At 34.0% G+C, this 24,536-nt stretch overlaps 1 protein-coding gene across 3 annotated transcripts; it reads left to right on the forward strand.

Annotated features, from left to right (window-relative positions):
• On the forward strand, positions 1-23,133 carry LOC124535580 (amidophosphoribosyltransferase-like). 3 transcript variants are annotated; one of them, XM_047111844.1, is made up of 14 exons: positions 1-183; positions 9,422-9,606; positions 11,045-11,153; positions 14,857-15,003; positions 15,594-15,717; positions 16,347-16,477; positions 17,036-17,154; positions 17,989-18,024; positions 19,195-19,284; positions 19,637-19,795; positions 20,387-20,514; positions 20,942-21,163; positions 21,726-21,846; positions 22,857-23,133. In XM_047111844.1, exons 2-14 carry the CDS (start codon positions 9,429-9,431, stop codon positions 23,009-23,011), a joined length of 1,719 nt encoding a protein of 572 aa, XP_046967800.1. In that variant the 5' UTR covers positions 1-183; positions 9,422-9,428; the 3' UTR covers positions 23,012-23,133. The 3 variants fall into 3 exon arrangements, with proteins under 3 accessions (XP_046967800.1, XP_046967791.1, XP_046967808.1); XM_047111835.1 differs by lacking the exon at positions 1-183 and adding an exon at positions 8,463-8,485; XM_047111852.1 differs by lacking the exons at positions 1-183; positions 17,989-18,024 and adding an exon at positions 8,463-8,485.
• The last annotated feature ends 1,403 nt before the right edge of the window (positions 23,134-24,536 follow it).

The following is a 24,536-nucleotide window of genomic DNA, read 5'->3' on the forward strand; positions in this document are numbered from 1 at the left end:
TGTTTCAGTCGCTCAAAACGTTTGCTCAGTCGCACGCGCAGTTGCTTTCAATTCAAATTCAAATAATGTATGGCCATTCAATTATTTCTTGATACTTGTCACTCAGCTACGCTCCGACAAGATCGTTGTTGTTTTTAATTATAACTTAAGTTTGTTTTAATTGTGTATAGTTTTATCACTAAGGTAAGTTGAATTTCCTTTTTCACTTAAATAAAACCTTCTTAAAGTCAGCTGTTACATACAGGTTAGGGTAAAAAAAGTAAATAAATTAATTACGCGACGAGATTTGATATGTCGATATTACATACGAAGTCTCGTAATAATGGTGTGGTTTTTAATTGATACGGCTATTTCGTTGATTGCTTGCGGAATCCACATGGTCGGTTTTCTGCGCAGAATCGCCAATTAATTCAATTGATTTTAATACAATGTATCTGATGAGGTATTTCGTAAGAAAAAACACGCTTGTTTATTTATAATTTGAACATTGTGCTACAACTATATTTTACCTAAGGAGTTTTTGAGTTATTATTTATTTCAAGGACGGAAAAAATTGGTTAACTTTATATTATACAGTGTGAAATTGTGAATTTATTGTAAATATTGTTTACACATTCTATATCTGTAACCATAAAATAGTCACCTAAGAAATATTTAAAAATAAAGCCTTGTTTATCTAAGTAAAAAATAGATATATTAACTTAGCTTATATTATAACTTGTGTTTAATTAAAAAGTAATAAATTTCCTTACAGTAGTCATGTCAAAGATATAATTGTGTCAAGGCCAGGATAATCTTTGCATGTTCTGTTAATGCCAATCAGATAACTTTTAAATCCATGATATTTCTGGTTAATGCCGGTTACAACAATGTGTTCACTATCTTATCGAGGAGTAATAAATGTTCTTTTGGAGTGCCAGTTCAATATCAATTTTAAATCATATTGTTAATAAAATTTGCTTGTTAAGACATTCGTTCCAATCATGCCATATGATGAACTAATCTTTAACCTTAAATGTTCATGTGTATAATAAATAATGTATAAAATAAGAAAGTATACAATTTACTCGTTTTTAGCTCGTTAAATTGATAAAGTTAACTTTAATTTTTCAAAAAAGAAAACATAATCTTTTCAAATATTAATTTAAAGTTTTGTCTTTTTAGGTGTTTCATTGCATTTAATTTACCCACACACTAACAACTAGAACACACAATTATGTACAATACATATTGATTTGAATATTTTCCAAGATCAAGGATTTAATCTTTTTAAAATTGGTTGGAAGTTGTACCTTTAATCAACAGTTTCAATCAAACATACAACTCGTATGATTGTTGTATTGTTGTTTAGATTAGACATATGGGGACAAGATAAACACTCTTTACCGGAATAGTAAAACTGATATTACTCAAAAATTCCTTGCCTAAAATTATTGGTTTAATTTAAAAAGTGTTATAGTTTTAAATAAATATATGAATGGAGCTCACCAAATAAGTACAGTAAGGGGTTTTAGTCGCAATACCCTTTATTGCATAGAATTATTTTTGTTGTCATATTTATTGGACCCTTTAAGCGGGATCACTGCCAGTTAAATTATTGCTGTTTGGATCTAAAGAAGCAGATGGGCTATTACTATAAAACTTTATCATGAAGTAGATTGGTATTGATATTATACACAGGTAATTTATTAGATATTTTTAAATAAAACCTTTTTTCATATATTTAATAGGTATAAAAGTTAGTATGTTATTAATTCTTCTAGCAATGCTAATACCTAATAATATTCCAAAATCAACTTGTATTGCCTGTCCTTGATTGCAATGAACTAGTGAAATAAAGGTGGTAAAACATTGGATACACTAGTTAGATAGATTATACCTACTATCTATGCTAACATAGAACTGCTGGACAACCAGCTTTATGTATTGTGCCCCAACCCACATATTTAGCAATTGGACCTCTGTCCAAAGTTTAGCTGTTTGTCGCAACTTATCTTAAAATATTCCGATCAATTATTGAGTACATAATGACTTATATAACATACTAGTTGAACCTGCGGCATTACTCGCGCGTAATTTCACAAGCCGTCAGTTCTCATTTCAGGTGAATAAATAAAGTAGCCGTGTCCTTCTCGACACTTAAACTATCTCTATACCAAAATTAATCTAAATCGATTCAGCTGTCTAATCGTAAATAGTTAACAGATATACTTTTGCATTTGTAAAATATTATAATTAATTAACAAAATCTATACTAATAAATATAGTTTTACGTTAATTGGAGTGCAAGACTAGTCTAAAAAAAAAACAATACAATTGCGCTTCATTTGTTTCTGTTTTGACATTCTTCGATAATTATTGTAACAGAAGGTTATAGATGTGTCAGTTGCCATGATCCTTAGGAGTTTCCTTCGCACGTGATATTGGCGAAATAATCTGTGCCTTTTCGGCACAAATAAAAGCCACAATAAATAGGTGTTTCTGTGTAACGTGTAGCGTACGAGATCGTTAAACTGGTTGTTCCAGTACATGCTGTACATCTTGTTTCTTTAGTGTTAACATCACGTAACTTTCCTAATTTCTAATTGCATTTTAAGTAAGATTTATCCAAATTATGCAAATATGGTCGGAAATTCTCAATTGCTAACTATTTTGCAAACCTGCGATGATCACTGTATTATGATGAATCATTTAGTTCTTATCTTGAATGTTATACTACATGGAAAAGGTTAATAAACAGTGGACAGCAAAAACTCCTTGAAACAAATAATCGTTGCTGATACAGATGTTTATGTATAGTTTTAACGGCACAGTAAATCATAATAAGTATTCAAATCTATAGTCGTTTTTTCATCAAATCCCCAGTAGAATTTCAGAGCTAATTATTTTCTCATAATCCGTGTGTTCGGTTCTAAATCCCTTTGGCACAGTTAAAAGGGCTGTTATTATAAGTTCACTAGTAATTCTGAGCTTAGAAATTGGTAGTATTGTCAACAGTCTCGTGCCTTAAAAAGGGCGTTCAGTCTAGCGCCTTAACTTTTCTGGTCGTTTCAAATTAACCGTGATATCGGATTACGATGCCTAAAGGATTATGTAGAATGCATTTGTGTTTATGTGCGTGCCAGTGCATTTTAATTTTCATGATGCCTTACATCATTTTATATTGGCATTCATTAGAAAATGTTCTGTGCCTTGTATCTCTTAAAATTACCGCTATCGTCGCCGAAAGCGGCAAAGAGAACATAATTATCATCCACATCTATATAAGCTGCGTATTATATGAAAACAAATACCACCCACAGTTTAATTTTCTTGAATAAACCAGTCTTGCCATATATCTACTTACGCGGAGTCATCAAGCATCCACGATGAACGTAAAAAACGATACATAATATTGAACATTGTAAAACGAGATCGACCACTAATCCGAAAATATTTCACTTGACAGACAAACCTATCATATTTTAGCATAAAAATGCCTAAGGTTGAGTTTTTTTATTTTTTTTATGGTATAGGTTGGCGGACGAGCTTATGGGCCACCTGATGGTAAGTGGTTACCATCAACCATAGACAACGACGCTGTAAGAAATATTAACTATTCCTTACATCGACAATGTGCCACCAACCTTGGGAACTAAGATGCTATTTCCCTTGTGCCTGTAGTTACACTGGCTGAGTTTACCCTATACGTTCACTTATTATTTACGAAAATTAATATGTAAAGTCTTTTTCAAATAAATTAATGTCATTCACGATATATTTATGATAATGTTATGTTTATACAGAAGAATATAGAAAAATACTTCATAAAAGCTTATATACATACTAAATAAAAAGAAATAAAAATAATCTTGTAACCCCCTACTTTCTTTTTGCATACAGTACAAACAACGAACAACGTTTGTGGGCAGTGGTATACGCGTATATAATAAGCTGAAAACACTGGGCATTATAATCAATTTACCATTTAAAAAGTTTATTAAGACTAAATTTTTGTTATTCATTAAAAGAAAAAAAAACGCCTGGATTTAGGCTCGGGTAAAAAACAGCATCGTAAATCTGTTTATTTGAAAAGAGGAACTATGCGAGTTTCTTGCCGTTTCTTCTCGCTAGAAACTGCTTTCCGAAACGCTTCATTGTGAAGTTGATTTGAATAAAATTGATTTGATTTGATTATTTTTTCTATTATTGGACTAGGCAATACCGTACGATTATACCTAACTTGTTGTATCCACCTAACTCTTAAATAACCTTCGTCGAAATTTGAAACGCGAAACCATAAAGAATATCATAGATAAATCTGAACTCTCAAACTGTCGACCAATGATAGCGTCTTTTCGATATCAAATATTGCTTATTTAGCTTTTATTCTCTTGTGGTTTGAGTGGGCTATAGGTATTTTTGTCAATATATATTTTGTTGTAGCTCAATGAAATTTTTAACACTTGTTACGATAAATATTTGTATCACATTCAAAGAACATCTGATAAATTAAACTGATAGAGATTTATGTAAACATTTAAATTAATAACATGATGCAATCCATGTATGTGAAAAATAATGTTTTGCGCTAGTTTGTACGTAAACAATAATAATATATTATCAGCGAGCTTGGGCGAATGTGTTATTGGCCCATATTCCGTGGCCTGGCTGTCAATAGGTCCGTACAATACGAGATTTAATCGACTTCAACTATTACATAAAGAGTCTGAAAGACTTTCGTATTCAATACATAATTGATATTGAATTAGGATCTTATGATTGACAATTATAATTCATTCAGTGCTATTGCTACATTAAATTACTTGGAATGATTAAGCCATGCCAGGTTTTACAATTTGTTTGAACGAGTTACCATTGCATTTCGTATCAAATTTAATATGAGAAAACTATTTAAAATAAAATGTTTTGCATACATACCCTTCACCATTTATAACAGTATTTATTTCGATTAAAACAATTTTACAAAATATGTATTATGCTTTTTTTACTTCAGAAAAACATAGCTATTTTTTTGTTTTAAAATAATATAAATAAGTATAACAAAATTGTTCTTTTCCGGAATAGATTATATTAGTAACATTGCGTTTAAAAATTGAACTACATATTACAAAATATTCTTTAGTTATTTATTGTAAACACGTGTTCAGATTAATATAACATATACCTCATTAAAAAATTCCTTTTGTTGATGTATATCACAGATAATAAACGCGGTATGTAAGAGATTGAGATGTTATATAAGAGTTCTTTCATCATTTTAGCCGTACTTACCGAGCTTGATTTATTTCTTGTTTTGGCACTTACGCACACTGTAAACAAATTGTGGCTGGCCATGAGGATATTAAAAATTATTGACATTATTAGGATTTATAGTTTCTTGCACTAGTCATGATCTATATTAAACTATTACCTTTTATGTAGGACTTTTTTTTTAATTACCTGCGTTTAATTTAGGCAAAGGTATGAGACATAGAATATTAATATTTATTTTTAAAATACCATTAAGGCTTCTCTTACTGTTAATCTCTTATTTCTTATTAGGCGCTTAGAAATACTTTCGAATATTATGATGTTATAATATAATGAAAAAAAGTTAAAGCTACGTTACGTATTTTCGAAGGAAGCTAACAAATACTTAATTTAGTTTCTGAAATATAAGTTCACGGCTAGTGATATATGTATCATTAATTGAATGATTTATTTACTTATGGCCAAGGACATACATAACTAGAAATATTAGTAGCCAAACTATTGAAGCAGTATTTAATGTAGTATGTAGGCAGTTTGCTCTGCTCTACAGTGTTATTTTATATGCTACCAACGTACCAAATTATAATTTTAGCTAATTTTTAAACATTTTATATTTTTAATATATTCCAAAATTAAGCTTTATTCTGAGTATTGCCACACTTAAATATTGGTCGTTAAAACGTGAGATCCCTGAAAGTATTTCTATAAATAGCAATAAAGTCTCAAGAGATTATATTTATATTATTATGTACGAAGAATCTAGACGTTATCATCTATTTGTTTATAGTGATGCTGTTGTGGAAAGATACTCGTAATGTCATAAGATAACTGACCCCCTGCGGCTCACGCGGTACATGATGACGACACATGAGAGAGAATTGCAGGCACTGTATATTAAATAAACATATTATAAAAATAAAAATAAAAACTATTGGCATATTAGATTAGGACTTTTGTCGTTTTTGTTTTTTTTTCTATGCTCGAAGTCAATATTTATTCGGCTTAACCTTTTTTATTTATATGCCAAATTTTCAACAGGATTCCGGACTGATTAAAGTTTAACACAATATATTTTGACTCTAACATAATATGTCAATTCAGAAAGTCGTTTTAATGAGAACAGATGTTCAAGAATATTTAAATTACAACAATTTATACATATTAATAATTAACCAATTTGTATAAAATATTATTTCTTTATAATCTTGTTTTTAAATTTGGTGTTGGTGCTAAATATATAACGAATTAAAATATATTTATAGCGTTGAATATTCAACGCTGCATAATTGTTATTTTATTTATCCATTTCCGGTTGAATAAGTCATAGATTTAAAAGATTACGAATAAATTGCATTTGTAGATGTTTCCTCATGTTGATTTTTGTGTTCGTGTACATGAGTCCTTTCATTTTTCATGTCAAATATCTGTTCTGTTTCTGAATGGTGTGTTTCCATTGATAGGCAATAAGATAGCAAAAAGAAACGGCCCTCTTTTCCGGGTGGGTAGCCCTGCTATTATAAGTATAAGTACAACCAAATTAACCCCTACTACTTCCTACCTTAAAGCCGAAATAAACAAAAATAATAATTCTTATGGATCGTCAACGTCGCAGAAAAAGTTTAGGAGGTATCGTGATGAGACAGACAGTATTTCGCTAATGTCATGTATGCAACTGTCTTTAAAACATGAAATCATCTCGTGCACAGGTACACTTATCTCCCTAGCCGTCGTAAATCATAGTAAAGGTCACCAATGAGCAATTATGTAATTAAACACTATATTAAATTGCATATATTATAAATAAAGATTATAATTAGCTAATGTCGATAATGGTCACTATGTTCAGGAAAATTTCTTGGTCTATTTTTGCAGATATATGTATAATATTTATCACAATTAAAATTGACAATGACGTATCGCTTTCAAATTTATAAAAAGGGCGGAAGAATATGTGTTCTCTCGTCACAAATAAAAGAAAAAAATATATAAAAAAATCGAATACACCCACCTGTAACTAATTACACATTGTGCCAGTATCGTTTTATTTATTTATTTTTTATTATTTAATTTTGGAATCCGATCCTTGTAATTAATATTTATAGAATCGTTGCGATTAAAAGATATGTAATCTAAATTCCTAAGGTTAGTTAGGAAATGTGATGAAAGGAATAGTTATCATTTGACCATTGAGTAGGTAGATGGCTTCCAGAATCGTAACGTGCCTTGACGGGGCCCCGTATAAAAAATTGTTTGGGGGGCCCCCAAACTACTTTTTTTAAGTAATTGTTTGTTTGTCTATCTTTGGAGAGATAAAGAGTTCTTACAAAAATAATTGCATAAAATTTAAAGAAATATTTATTCATCATAATTATCTATCTGTCTGTCATAATTATAATTATCTGTCTGTCGTCTGTCTTTTGTTTACGTGTGCTGGGGGCCCCCGTAGCCCGGGGGCCCCGTATAATTGATACGGTACATACGGCGGTAACTACGCCCTTGATGGCTTCCCTTACCTATTTTACATATAAAAGCGCAGAGAACTTTTACTCCAGAATGTTTTATGCAATCTATTTAAAATAAAATCGTTTGCATACAAATCATGTTTTACATGATGTTTTATACTTCTAACTTCTTTTTCTTTAAATTATGAACATTATTATAAGTAACATTCTTTATAAACTATAAAGTAATAACAAATCTAGTAAATGAAAAACTATAATACTTCTAGTAAGTGTTCACTAGAACTTAAGTTACGAAAATTTGACGCTTTTTGCTGTAATCACAAACAGCCTTGATATGTTATATGATTGTGTAGTATGTACAGCATTATATAAAATAGATATGATATATTGAATTAATAATATATTTTTATTATTAGCAATAAATATTTGTTATAATCATTTAGCAACTACGCAGCCTTTGGGCAGATGACGTCACAGTGTGGGTCTAATTTTGCGAGACATTACGCCAATGTTTTGATGACCTCAAAATTGTAATGCTGATCTCTTATTTCGTTAATATAACACGTGTTTAGTTTTTCCATTGCAATAGAGGCTAGTTCTGTTTGTGTGGCAGTTGACTTAAAAACCGTTTGTTGATTTATCATTTTAATAATATTGATATTTGTTTCGTTGGTGGCTTGCGTCAAATATAATCTCGTGTTGTATTACGTTCTCGGTTAGTTACTGAGGGTCAGTGATACGATTCGACGTTCGTTTCGTATTATGTCAATGTAAACTTTATAATTTCATATTTATAAACATTTTCTTCATATTTTGTGTAAGTTGCGGATTGCTTGTCAGTTCACATTGAATAATTGTTAACTTTCATAATTTTACCTCAGATAAGAAATTTTCAGTATTGTTTATTTTTTATTTTTTTTTTGATAAAGACTTTGGATAAAAGAAGCAATACATTTCTGAAACTTTTTGAAATTTGAAATAGGTGGTTGCCTTTTATATCAATATACTTCTCTTGTATATTTAATTACAATATATTTTATCAAACTGGGTTGCTTGGGTGCTTGAAAGCTTGGGTGAGCTTTCGCTGCGTTTTAATAGGCGTAGCCAGGTATACCCAGAGATAGGCATGACATTATATATTATAAGAAATAAAAAAAAATTTGGAAGTATGAAACAGTAATGAATTATTTTAATGACCGGAGCAATATTCCAATAGTCTCAATTTAAGTCAGGGATAACAATTTCAGAAACCGCTATATCAACAATATTGATTTCATTATAATTGGATCTCATAATTCTATTTACAATTTAAATTCTAGTTCAAATAAAGTACCATCACCTACCACACGTTACTCTATATTACTTTTCTAAAGTCCTTAGAATATAAAATTCATTCAAAACTGAAATCAATATTAGCAAGTAAAATATATCATTTCTTAGTATTTGTTAAACCTGTGGCTATAACATATCTATCTTAGTTAATTTTTAAGCGATTTCAAAAAAAAAGAAGTGTTTTGAAGAATTCGACCGGTATATTTTATTAATATCCGTTTGCCCTGTGATTTCGTCTAGTTAGCTGGATCCATATAAAGTTGATTTATTAACAGTGTTCTCTTAAAGCGTTAGAAATTATAAGTTCAAACGTTTAAAGAGGAGTCAAAAACTTTACATTATATATTTAAGAAGAAAACGTTTATTTCTTACAGATCAAACATGGACGGTCCCGCAGGACCATCGCCATGTCAGCTACGAAGGGGGGAAGACGAAACCACAGACCGATTGAGCGCTAACGAAACTGGCAGCTGTCAGATTGACAGCTGTCACTGTGACAGAACACAGAATGAAGTCAAAATAAATAGCAAGAGGTTTGGCAGGGGAGCGGTAGAATCAGGTATAATATAATATATAATATATACATAATAGTATTTCTTAATGGCGAAAAGTCAAATTAGCCACTTTATAGTGAGCGGCCACCATCACCCATAATATTGACGTAAGAAATATTAAATATTCTTTACGACCTGTGTGCCACTGACCTTGGGACCTAAGATGTTGTGTTCCTTGTGACTTCGGTTAAACTTTAAACTCCAAAACCATAATATTAAGAATTTCTGTCTGGACTTAGAATATCTGGGTTATTGGTTACTTATACGGGAATTCCCAATGAACTACCCTCAAGAAAATTAAATATTTAAAATAATTGTGATAGTCCGGCTCGAAGGACCAACATTCACCGGCGTATTAATTTTATTTGACGTCACATCTGGTCAAGTTTGATTGATAGCGAAACTTCCAAAACTGTGTCAAACACAAGATGCGAATACATCATGTTTATCGAAATATTTGCAAAATTGAAACAAATAGATACAAAACAGATGTCCGTTATCGGGTCTCGAGAACGCCCCACTTATCACACGACTGTTGGTGTTTTTCTTTGATATGACCTTTGTGTATTTCATCATTTCGATTAATAAATTCGTTTTTAACTTTCGTGTGATATGTTTGTTTTTTATAAACAAGCCGCTGTTGATATTGCTTATGTACGAACGGGGTAGGCGGAGTGTGAGGTCAACATAAATCAAATGTAATACCAATAACACTATTATATGTATGACTAATGTTCTCTGTTTATTAAATAACCTGCAACAATTCAAATTCCAATAGTCCTGAACGGAATTCTTAGGGAATTGAATCGTCATTTTACAAGATTTAATTAAATGGAAAGTTACCATTGGCTCGATATAAATATTCCACTGAGATGAAACAACTTACGTTTCTGTATCCTTTAAATTATTAAGTATTTTTATCTTATTTTTTCCCGGCGTGTGCGCACTATTGAAGCACAAAATATTCTGCCAATGTCACTTGTAAAAATGCGTTTCTGAAGATCATTCACGGTTTGAAAAATGGCGGATGCCCTATCTGAAGAGATTAAAAAATAATATGTTAGAAGTACCGTTTAGAATAAAATGTTAAAGAGGTCAGAGCGAACGAACGAATGGACTTATGAACTGAACCTCCTGTTTTATTCACGCCCTTCTAAACCTTCAACAACAACAACAACAACAACAGCCTGTAAATTCCCACTGCTGGGCTAAAGGCCTCTCCCTTTGAGGAGAAGGTTTGGAACATATTCCACCACGCTGTTCCAATGCGGGTTGGTGGAATACACATGTGAGAGAATTTCTATGAAATTTGTCACATGCAGGTTTCCTCACGATGTTTTTCTTAACCGCTGAGCATGAGATGAATTATAAAGACAAATTAAGCACATTTACAATCTTAGATAGGATATTGTAGGGTATAATGTTGATATGTTTTTGTTTAAGGTTTAACACACGAATGCGGCGTGTTCGGCGCAATCGGTACGGGAGAATGGCCGACGCAGGTGGACGTAGCACAAGTTATATGCCTCGGGCTTGTCGCGCTTCAGCACCGGTAAATATTATAGTAACAGCCTGTACATTACCCACTGCTGATAAGGCCTCCTCTTTAATTAAGGAGAGTTTAGAACAAATTTCACCACGCTGTTCCAATGCGGGTTGGTGGAATGCACATGTTTATAATTTAGATGAAACTAGACACATGCAGGTTTCCTGACGATTTTCCTTCACCGCCGAGCACGAGATGAATTATAAACACAAATTAAGCACATATATATATATATATATATAGTGGTGCTTGCCTGGGTTTGAACCCGCAATCATCGGTTAAGATGAACGCGTTCTAACCACTGGGCCATCTCAGCTCCCGAACTATGACTTTTACACGAACTTATATATAAAGCTTAGCTTCTTGTAATATAAGCTATGTTCAATACAAGTTTTGCAATTCAGAAATTACTCCAGTCATCATTACAGACTATAAAACAAAGTCGCTTACCGCTGTCTGTCTCTTTGTTAAGATCTTTCAAATTACGCAACAGATTTTGATGCGGTCGTTTTTAATAGATAGAGTGATTCGAGAGGTTTTTGTATATGATATATAGGTATAGTAAAAATACACTAATAGAAGTTTCTAATGTAATGTCATAAATAATCAAATTCTGCACGTATTTAGTACCACTATTATTACACCCGTGCCTAAACGGGGCTGATCTTTAGTTAGCAAATAAATTTCGATGTATGTGCGCTCGCCGCCATCTTGAAAAAAAGAGTTCAATTTTGTTTCGTTTTTGCTCTAACTCTAGGAAATCGACTTTAAGTATTAAAAGTTAAGCTTTAAACCAGCCATCTCAATTCATTTGCATTCGCAGCCATTTCTTTTTGTTTATCCTGGCTTGTTTGACAGCTGTTGCCGAAAAAAAAGAAGAGTTGCACAGATATAAAAAAAATGTACACGTGATCGCTTATATAAGAAATTAGTGACACAATGACCACGTGCGTGCTAATAACCGAAGTTGAAGTGGTCTCGGAATGTCATGTAAGGGTCATCACCCATCAAGTCAAATCAACGTTTACTTGCAAGCTGTTACACTCAATAACTTGTCTCGAGTGTATCTCAAAGACGCTGATGACAAATACTTGGAAACTTCGCGCTCCGCTACACTCGTCTGCCACAAAAACTGACAAAAAATGAGATTATTGCAATTAAACTTATCTATAGATGTAATAAAATTGGAGTGTCTGTTTGTAATATTAAAATAATCGAGTTTTACTAAATACATAAGTACCAAAATAACATTAACTACAATTTTTGTCTGTCTGTTTGTTCCGGCTTATTTGTGAAACGGCTGGACCGATTTTGATGGGACTTCACTAGCATAAAGGTGATGTAATATGGAGTAACTTAGGCTACTTTTACTAAGTAATAAATAAGAGTTAAATCTGCATACTAAACAATAACTTATGCACAGCAATTTCAATTATAATTCAAAAAAGTACTTAGTTGTGGAAATATAAACGAGTATCCTCCATGCAGGTTTTAATCAGTTGAAAGTTACTTTATTTTAGCCGCTGGGGCATTTCGTCTATTATTTGTTAATTCTACACTTTAGTCTGATCTGTCTTACGTTAGGTAACAAAGGCTGTACGAGTCTATTGCGGTCTTGCGACAATACCTGACCGCGATAACCGCAATAAAGAAAAGTCTCATTACGCAAAAGTACAGTCATGTTACACTATAGGTGTGATCGTATTCTGTGTTTACATAATGCCTTCAACTCCGGTATTGGGTATGCTAATGTCTCGTGATTCCAAAAATAAGACACGTACAAAAATTGCAATCTTTATTTTTTTTATCAAATAATTGCAATGCACCATTCAAACTCAAACTCAAATTACTTTATTCGAAATAGAAGTATTACACTTTCTTATTGATGGTCAATTGAAACAGTACCACCGGTTCGGAAAAGAAAATAACCTGACCTGAGAAGATCCGGCGAAAGAAACTCAGCGGGTTTTTTTTTATATTTAAATGAATGACTAATGTTTTATTGACCCCTACAATTAATCCTTTGCTGGAAGTCAGATACCCTTTTTTATATCACAGACTTTTTATATCATCAGTCGGCTCGTAAACCATTGCGTGATCGATGCTTAAATATATAATAATATGTACCAAAGAAAATAATTAAAAAATCATATAATTGATATGTCGGTTCAAGATAAAAAACATGGCACGTGATGTGTACTGACCTATTTCAGTTACACTGTCCATATCTACAAATAATATGGTGCGCAAATTTGTGAACGAAAATTGGTTCTAAAAAATAAATAGTTATTTACAGAATACTGTGATAAAGAAGAAAATTTCGTAATCAAAAATATCGAATATATTTGTGAACATACTATTTATTCTTAAGAAATAAAAGCATTGTTGGGTCCAAAAATCTCTCATAATACTAAGGGATGGGTAAATAGTAAATACCATACATGACGTAACAACCAAATAGAATGCAAGCTTACGAAATGGGTCAGGTTCTTTCCTAGGCTAAGAAACTTTCTTGTAAACTTTCTAGATTTCGGTTAGGAATTGAAAATTATTCGACGCAAAACATTCGAATAGTTTTTGAATTTTTCGAATTTCCCCGTTTCAGGCTTGAAGTCGGGATTTCAGAAGCTCATAACCGAGCCACTAGACCAGCCACTCAAAAATGCAAAAACCGAACAAATTTTGCGTCATCAAAAGCCTTTCTTCACATAAACTGTACTTTACACCACGTGGTATTAACACAGAAACACGCTAAGTCCATAGCAAGAAGTTTGCGATTTATTTTCTTTATCATATAAGTGTACAAATATTGTGACCATATATATAAATATACCAATAAACAAAAGTACAGTCACGTACATTTAAAATCTATAATAATAAAGTCTTAAGCAGGTGTTTCTTGCTTAAAGGTGGAGTCAGCTAGCCTCCGATATTTGTAGCGTATTGTTATTACACGAACCGGATGAACGATAGTACATTTTGATAAGTTTCGATCAGGTCCGAACCGCTATTTGATCTGTAGGAGCTTCTTATCAGTTTAAAATTAAAACGTCCAATATGTACTTGAAATTATATCTGTGATCGTTTGAGTGAACTTTTAACACGGAGATAAATGTTTTTAGAAAACCTTGATTATATTACAGAATGTATATATTTTTTAATTTTATGAATATGTGTTCGATTTTTAAATGCGCTAAGAAACGCATTCGGAAGTTTTTTATTCTGTAGCCATTCAAAATTGGATAGATGGGTTTGTAAAGTAAAAAAGTAAAAGTTAGTACAAATCAATAGGTAATTTTGTGCTTGGTGGCATTTTTTTAATTTCGAGTTCGAAAGAGAGAGAGGGAGAGAGAAAGAGTCAAAGAGACAGAATATTTATATTTTCGAAAAATGGATTTTTATTAACAGGACTTTTTAAACTAATTGTAAATATATGTGTTATTGAAACCAAGGGTTTTAAAAAATAATAATGTCATCATATTTTGAGAGAATTTGTGATTGCTATATTGATTGGGTATCGAATATTATCGTAGCTGCAATAAAGATCACAAAATCTATGGTACGGTACACATAATAAAATAGTTTCTTTATTTTAAGTACAAGTAAACATATAAAAATACATTTAAACATCATAGTAATAACACGAATAAGACATTTAATGATCAAGTCTAATTAATTTATTAAACTCTGGTGTTTCATTTGTTTCCAGAGGTCAGGAATCAGCGGGTATAGTGACGTCAGAGGGCAAGAGCGCGCGCACGTTCAACACACACAAGGGCATGGGCCTTATCAACAACATATTTAACGACGAAGCCATGAGGAAGCTGAAGGGCAACCTTGGAATTGGGCACACGAGGTAAGCGACCCCCCGACCTTACGTCCAGAAAATAGTTTGTTATTATTTGTTCTTCTAATGTTACTGAAAAATAATTTTACTTAAAATTATTTGTATTTTTCAATTTTACATGTCTTGTTATCCTGGATGATGTAACGTAAGTATTTTTAATTATATGTGTATGCATTTACTTTGTGGTAGGGCTTTGTGCAAGCCCGCCTGAGAAGGTACCACCCATTCATCAGATATTCTACCACCAAACAACAGTACTCAGTATTGTTGAGTTTCGATTTGAAGGATGAGAGAGCCAGTGTAACTACAGGCACAAGGGGCGTAATATCTCAGTACAATGGTCTATGGTCTTGGGACAATGGTCTAGACAATGATGTATGAGTGATAGTGACCACTTACCATCAGGTGGCCCGTATGCTCGTCGGTCAACATAAGAAAACCATAAAACGGAAAAAGCAAAAAGAAAAAATCTCGAATGATAATCCCATGATACAGTTTCACTTCAGCTCGTATAACGAGATGCATTATATATATATATATATATATGTATATATATATATACTTTAGCTTGCAGTGAAATGGTATATTTAAATGTGTAGGTATTCGACGTCAGCGGCGTCGGAGGAGGTAAACTGCCAGCCGTTCGTAGTGCACACCGCGCACGGCGCGCTGGCCGTCGCGCACAACGGCGAGCTCGTCAATTGCAGCAGCCTGCGAAAGATGGTACCACTGACAGACTAACATTGTCTTCAAGTCCTTTTGAAACGTTGTTTGTTTGTTTAACCGCATTTATCTCAGATACAGTAATATTTTAGGATTTATAGCGCATTTATTGAGGTGTATAAGACACAGATATTGTCAAATCAATTTGATTTGCTGCAAGCTTGCCTTGGTAGGTGCCACACATACCGGGAATCCCCCCTAGGTGTTGGAGGGCGGGTAGCATACTAGCGATCGTGTGACGCCTGCCATAAAGACGGAGAGGGTACCGCTGGTTTTTTAGTGGGTATTCCTTTGTACCTGGGCGCACTTGGCGTCAAATACTACGCGGAATCCAATACCCCCCCCCTTTTTGTAGGTAGCACACATCCATCAGATGTTCTAATGCCATACACCAATATTTAGTATTGTTGTTTTCCTGTTTTAAAAGTGAGTCAGCCAGTGTAGTTTAGCGGACCAAGCAGACATGACATAAGTCTTGTTAGAAATTTTCACCATCATACAGTATCGGTGCATTCATAACCATGAGAGCTTTGTGGGAATCGTATGACTTCAAAAATATTGATGACCAGGTACTTGACCCATAGGGTCCACAGAGCCTTACCGTTGGTAAATAAAATGTCTGTTTACAGGTGTTGGGTCGAGGAGTGGGACTGTCCACACATTCAGACTCCGAGCTGATCACACAAGCGCTGTGCCTCAACCCGCCGGAGGGGGAGACCAATGGCCCCGACTGGCCCGCTAGGATCAACCATCTTATGAGGTATAACGCTATTCAATGAACTTATATTCTCTTCATACATTTCTAATAAGTAATATCAAAATGCCTCGATTTAGTGACTAGCTTATAGTTCCTTAAATTAGAGGGTTCTGGGTTAAAACCCAGATTATATTTATATCGTGATATTATTAGTTGCAATTCGGATTCTGTTACTTAGTAATGTTATAGCCCTGTGTATTGAATATCTCATACAGTCGTTAGTCGTGCATTTTAACTCTTTAGTTGTGTAGGTTATCTATTAGTTCCATCAGATATGATATAATGAAGGGATATGACAGTTCTCTTGTGTTTGCACACACATAACGACTATAATACCTGTGCACTTAGCCTAAACTCTTGTGAATGGTCGGCCATTAGGAAGTCAAACATGTTATATAGGTTTTTACTGTAAGAAATTATTACATGAGATCCTTAAGTCTTTAATACCAACTAATATCATAAATCCTTACATAGCTGGAGTCGCCGGTGAAGTGTAGTTAATAATAATTATAAAAAAGCAATATAACATTGTTGTAACCAAGGGTTTCCATTTCCTTCCAGGCTAGCCCCTCTAAGTTATTCCCTAGTAATAATGCTTAAAGACAAGATATACGCAGTGCGGGATCCGTACGGGAATAGACCTCTCTGCCTCGGGAAGATTCTTCCATTGGGTTCCTCATGTAAGTAGAGTAATATTTTTTCATTTATTTCACTTTTAAAAAAGCATTATTTAACAACTAGGACTTAGGCTACTTTTCGATTGGAAATGACATCAAGGCCCCATACAAAACTGGGGCCTGATGTCTAAAAGCAATTTTTATTAAAATTTAAAGCAATATGTTGAAACAAAAATGTGAGCGTTCAAACAATCGCCTCTTTATATTCAAACTTGACCTTTTCGAGTCATTGTGATCGTAACGATTATCTCAATTATATTTAATTCACACAGATAATGCTAACGAAACTGTTAAAAATTAAAAGAGTTTTTGTTCGCTTTTTTCATGTTTACAAAAGAGTATTATTAAGCTTAACAGTAATTTAATATTAAAAAGGAGTACAGTTTTGTTTGTTTTATGTATGAAGAAGATCTCTGAAGCTATATTGATTCCAATATTTGTTTGTTTAGCGAAAATAGGCTTATAAAGCTTGCCTTGTAAAAGTCTCATTACTAGGCAGAGCCCAACCAACCCTTAAGGATACGATTTGAAAATTGTTTCATGAAGTTACTTCTAAACGGATTTGTGGATGCGGCAGATTTTTTTATAATAGTTTGCCTTCATCATTATATGACTAGCATATTGTAAACACAAATTAATTTTTGATATATTAATTATGTGATTTTACAAAAACCCACATTATCCAATAAATAGGCCACCTGGGCTCAATGTAACTTTACCATTGCCTAATTTTTTCCTTTTTTTAACTTCCAATACTGCATGCAATTCAGCATTGAATTTAACTTCAACTAATCCATGTAACTGTAAACACTGTTTATCATGACTGTACTTTTGCAGATGTCTACAAATCTTCATCATCGAAGCATGCGGCTGGTAATGCATGTTCCATTCATATATTCACAATCATTCATTCGTTCATTTATAACTCTTGATATTTATATAACCATAGTCTGAATTGTTTAGAAATTTGTTTATATGCCATTGGTTAGGACAAAAGTGAGTTACAAGTAAGTCACACACTACATACAACAACAACAGCCTGTAAATTCCCACTGCTGGGCTAAAGGCCTCCTCTCCCCTCGAGGAGAAGGTTTGGAACATATTCCACCACGCTGTTCCAATGCGGGTTGGTGGAATGCACATGTGGCAGAATTTCTATGGAATTTGTCACATGCAGGTTTCCTCACGATGTTTTCCTTCACCGCTGAGCACGAGATGAATTATAAAGACAAATTAAGCACATGAATCAGCGGTGCTTGCCTGGGTTTGAACCCGCAATCATCGGTTAAGATGCACGCGTTCTAACCACTGGGCCATCTCGACACACTACATGTTGGTGACGAATTGGGGGTATAAGGAATCGTAAAAATTCCTTGGACGATAATGTATATGAACGGTGGTCATTTGCACATTTCAACAGATTCCGAATACTTAATATTATTTGTAAAATAAAGAGTTGCATATAGTTATGTGCCAATGAGTCACCTATTTTTGTCATTGCATGTTATCACTTTACATTTCGGGTCTGCATTTAAGGAACTTTAATTTGGATCCACAATGTAGAATATTGTTTAGTCATCGATAATCAGTTGCAAAAAATGGAAAAGTGCATTTCACCAATAATCCATTTTACTACTGACATATTTCTGTTGCTAAATTTTGATATTTTTATAATTTTTCTCAAACGGTTTTATCTCTTAAGTCTGTGTGATTAAGTTGTAGAAGTCAGAACTTAAACTATAGATGTTATACTTCTCGCATTCTCAATCATGATCACGCCGTTTTCTTAAACAAATCAGACATCACAAAGACGAAATAATTTTGATATTGAATGGAATAAAAACATTTCATAAACCATATAATGTATGAGGGCTTTAATTTATGTTTTTAAGTTCATACATTTACATAAGTTGATTATTTAGGAATCAGACATTGCATGACAAGTAAATTAATTTAATATTATATTTCGAAATCATCTATGAAATATATATCACATATCTTATTTTTGAATATACTTTATTTATTATTTATATATTATTGCAGTCCTTATGAACGGTTGTGCAAAGAACGGCGTGGAAGACAGGGCTGAAGGCTGGGTCGTGTCATCTGAATCATGTGGATTCCTCTCTATTGGTGAGTGAAGACTATGTTCAATATTCTCATATCATAAATAGATCCAGTGTAAAGTTATTTATCATTGCTATTTATTAAATTAAAAAAGATTTTTTTTAGTAACCGCTAAATATTTTTACAGTAGTGTTAAATATCACCCACCCCTCGTTGTCCTAAGCTTATTGTACCATGAATTTCAGTTGGAAGCTATAGGATAATTATTATTAAATAATTAAGAGTAAATATCTCGTTAAGATATAATTTTTATACAGCTGTATTTTGTACTATATTTAAATAATTTACAATGCCCGAGACGGTAGTTCTGTGTGCTGTCTCTGGATGCGAGCGCTAGTGACGTAATGAATGTGCGCAGGCGCGCGCTACGTGCGCGAGGTGCTCCCGGGCGAGATCATCGAGATGTCGCGGCGCGGCGTGCGCACCGTGGCCGTGGTGGAGCGCCCCGCCGACAAGCACCAGGCCTTCTGCATCTTCGAGTACGTGTACTTCGCGCGCGCCGACAGCATCTTCGAGGGTGAGCCTCCTCTGCTGCCAGACTTACTATATCCCGATGTTCCGAGTCTAACACCTTACACTCGTGCCTCGGATAGCACCAGGGCCGCGCCGACCCCCAGCAGCGCCTGTGTGCGAAACCTACGAAGCGCCTCTTTTTTCATCATAAAAAACGAATTTAATTTTTGAATGAATATTTTTAATTGTTAATTTTGACTGAAATAAATGTTCTTTGTACCTACTTGCTTGTCGATACTCCACTACAAAAAACAATCATATAGGTAACAAAAATAATTTAGGCGGCAGTGGCGGCGCGGCCCTGGATAGCACGTTTATCATTCTCTTTCACGTGATACCCATAACTGTGTAAAGTCAGAATGAAACAATAGACAATGCTCGTGTATTTGTGCACACGTGTTTATAATCTTACTCTTAGCACGGACTGTTGTCAAAGAAAATATCAGCTCAGTCGAAATGTGATGTGATGACGTCACTTTTGGAACAGTGACATCATGTTTTATATCAATATCTATCGAGTAATTGATGTGGTCAGCATTTGTTTTGTTAGTGTAGTGTGTGTAGTGTATTAACATGATAATTCCGCGGCCCGCAGGTCAGATGGTGTACTCTGCGCGGCTGCAGTGCGGGCGCATGCTGGCGCGCGAGTCGCCCGTGGACGCCGACATCGTGTCCTCCGTGCCCGAGTCCGGCACCGCCGCCGCGCACGGATACGCGCGACAGGTACCACCAGACCACACCACCACCACCCACCGCATTCAATTAACACGATATACTTGTACATTGTCAAGTTCACTTGTTTTGACTAATTGGATAAAGTGCATATAAAAAATACCCTTAGGAGTACACAAAAAAATAATCGATCATCATCATACTTCTCTAATTCACCTAAACGTTGACTGGCAGAGAATGCTTTCAGGCATTAAATTCAAAATGATGATGATTGATGTCAAAAATAATTAATATACGCGATTCAAATCCGTTATAACTAGTTTTATTCCAATGTGTTATAATCGCGAAAATTTAAGACAATTAAATCCGCCTTTTGTACCATATACTTTGTGGTGATCAATAAATTATTAAAAAAAAAAGAAACAAATTTTCAATTCAAGACTTACTTGTGATTAATGTTCGTGTTTTCGTCCAACAGTCAGGAATACCGTTCATGGAGGTCCTGTGCAAGAACCGATACGTCGGGCGGACTTTCATCCAGCCGTCGACGCGACTGCGCCAGCTGGGCGTGGCCAAGAAGTTCGGCGCGCTGTCGGAGAACGTGCGCGGCAAGCGGATCGTGCTCATAGACGACTCCATCGTGCGCGGAAACACGATCGGACCCATTATCAAGCTGCTGAGGGACGCGGGCGCGGCTGAGGTGAGCCCTTCATAATCATTATTACTTTATTTTCAACATTGTGTCTTTCTAAAAGAACTGAGATGGCCCAGTGGTTAGAACGCGTGCATCATAATCGATGATTTCGGGTTCAAACCCAGGAAAGCACCACTATATATATGTGCTTAATTTTTGTTTATAATTCATCTCGTGCTCGGCGGTGAAGGAAAATATTGTGAGGAAACCTGCATGTGTCTAATTTCATAGAAATTCTATCACATGCGCATACCATGAATCCGCTTTGGAACATTGTGATGGAATATATTCCAAACCCTCTCCTTAATGAGAGAGGAGGCCTTTAGCCCAGCAATGGAAATTTTACAGGTTGTTACTGTTACTAAGAATATAAGGAAATGGTTGATACATTCTAATAATGGGTAGACTTTTGCCAAAGACACAATAATAAGAAGTATTAATCATTCCTTACCATATAATATGACCATTTTGTCTCTGGACATACAGTCTAAAACGAAATAGAATAAGTTTATTTATATGTAAATATATTCTTAAGCTAAAGTGCTTACTAAAGTTATCTCTGTTTCAGGTGCACATAAGGATAGCGTCCCCGCCCCTCAAGTACCCCTGCTACATGGGCATCAATATCCCGACGCGGGAGGAGCTCATTGCCAACAAAATGGACTCGTTTAAACTAGCCGAACATGTTGGTGAGTTGATTTTCATTTAGTTATAAAGATATAATCCTATTTAATACATCCTTCTTTCATTTTGACGACCTCCATGGTCGAGTGGTGTGTACACCGGTTTTCATGGGTACGCCACTCCGAGGTTCCGGGTTCGATTCCCGGCCGAGTCGATGTAGATTACTATAAGTTTTATTTTTCAAACTCAAACTCAAATTCCTTTATTCAATATAGAAGCGTTACACTTACTTATTGATTGTCAAATAAACACTACCACCGGTTCGGAAAAAGGATTTATTAGGAATAGGAATTAGGAAAGTTTTCTATGTTGTCTTGGGTCTGGGTGTTTGTGGTACCTTCGTTACTTCTGATTTTCCATAACACAAGTGCTTTAGCTACTTACATTGGGATCAGAGTAATCTATGTGGTATCTCATATCCTTCATTATCGGTTGCTCAAAGTTTCATAGTATGTAAGAATATATTTGCTCAAGAGAGTAATAGTATAACGAGACCGCCGTAAGTATTCATTTCGACGTTCACAAATTAATTAATTGTTAAATATTAGTCAATACGATGTCCTCACGATTTCATCAAATGCAGGAGATATATGGAATCTATATTTATGTCAGAAATGCGAAAGTAACTCTGTGTGTCTGTTAGTCTAAAATCAAACTCAAATTGCTTTTTTCAATATAGAAGTATTACACTTTCTTATTGATGGTCAATTGAAACAGCACCACCGATTCGGAAGAGAAAATACCCTGACCTGAGAAGAACCGGCGAAAGAAACTCAGCGGATTTTTTCTGTCTCATGTATCATATAAACAATTTAAATGAAATGAAATAGCCAGGAGGCGATCGTTTCATTCAGTCGGTCTTTCACTACCAAACCGCTGAACCGAATTTGATGAAATTTTCTATGAAGCAAACTTGAACTCCAATTAAGGACATAGGCTTTTTTGCCTAACACGTGACAACCAACACTTTAAAATGCGACTATTAGTATTATAACTTTGTAACGCATTGCTTCAGGCGCTGACAGTCTCGAGTACCTCAGCGTGGAGGGCCTCGTGAGTGCGATCCACTACAACATGAAGGTGACGCCCAGCGACGGCGTGGGCGGCCACTGCACGGCGTGCCTCACCGGCGAGTACCCGGGCGGCCTGCCCGACGACGTCGACTGGTGAACATAGACCATATTCTGTTTGGAGTAAGGAGCAGTTTCTCGTAACACAAGTGTAACAGTTACGTCGTTTTCGGCGGTACTATTAGTGAGTACGAAGCGGTATAATTAAGTACATCTACAGAGTAAAAACAAACGTATAAAATAATATCTTAACTGTGCCTTTACATAATCTGCCCGGAACGTTTTTATATACTCTGTGGAATTCCATAGATATTAATTTAAAGTACACAAGATATATTGTGAAAATGTTACATGTTATGTTTATAGGTTATATATTGTTTATATGGTAAACAATATTAAAAAAGGAATACCTCTGAGTTGAATATCATGTAATACTCGAATATTGAAAAATAAAATACTGAAACTCTTATACACATATTAATGTAATAAATCTGATAGTTATATATTTCTGTCTTTGGAATTGTCTCGAACATTATAATCAGTCAATAGAGAAATATTATTATATTAAATATTATAAATGCCAAAATTTGTGGGGATGGATGTATGTATGTTCATTACTCTTTCACTGGACGGATTTGGATGTAATTTTACAGTAATATAGAACATACATCAAAATAACATATAGGCTATAATTTATAATGATTTTATACAATTTGGTCATATGAAGTAGCCGGGCGAAGCCAGGCGGGTCGCTAGTTATCATAAAATTTCTTTCTTTCTTTGTTTTTTTTGGGTATCATGATTTAAAACAAAATCTTATCGAATCTATGTTTAGGAATTATAAGTTACTTAAAGCTGACGAATAATAAATAATACGAGTATACATAACTTTAGCGTGTGTCCTATAATCGCGTTAACGCTACCACAGATATGCCATACAGATGTCGCCAGTACTCAATATTGCAGTATGTATAAAATTAATTCGAATTTTATAATATATATGATACGTGCATCTACTTCCAACATACTTGTTTATAATTCCATAACATAAAACAGCAAGATTAAATTTTATTTTTATATTGAATATTGATTAAATAAATGACAAATGCGAGGTTATTATTGTAAACTTGAAAGTCTGGCGCGATAGTGTCGAAACTATTCATATTATTTATTATTTGCATCTATTTTTTGTATAAATTATAAAGAATAAAAAAAGATACATTTGTAAACCTCCTAACGATTAAACATTGAAAAAAGAGTCTTAATCACTCGGTAATAAAGTACAAAATCAATTGAAATAATAATAATGGATATCAGAGGTTTAACCAAACTTAAAAGAAGTCTTATTATATTTCCAAAACCTCTACAAATTATTTTAGTTTTAGAAAAAGGACTATCGTTTTTACTTATAAATGTTGTTTATAAAGTGAATAGTTAAACAATGCTTTATCTCTGTCTTTCGAATATGAAATGAACTATGATAGAAAGAGATAGCAGTTTTTGTCGTGAATGACGTTTATAAGTAAGGCCGGTAAATTCTAACGAATAGGGACCAGATATTTGAATATCAGCCATTCTGCATTTAGTTAACATTATGTCGGTGTAATTTTGCTTTCGAAAAAAAA

This window comes from Vanessa cardui, chromosome 2, assembly GCF_905220365.1.
Source record: "Vanessa cardui chromosome 2, ilVanCard2.1, whole genome shotgun sequence".
In the NCBI taxonomy this organism is placed as follows: domain Eukaryota; kingdom Metazoa; phylum Arthropoda; class Insecta; order Lepidoptera; family Nymphalidae; genus Vanessa; species Vanessa cardui.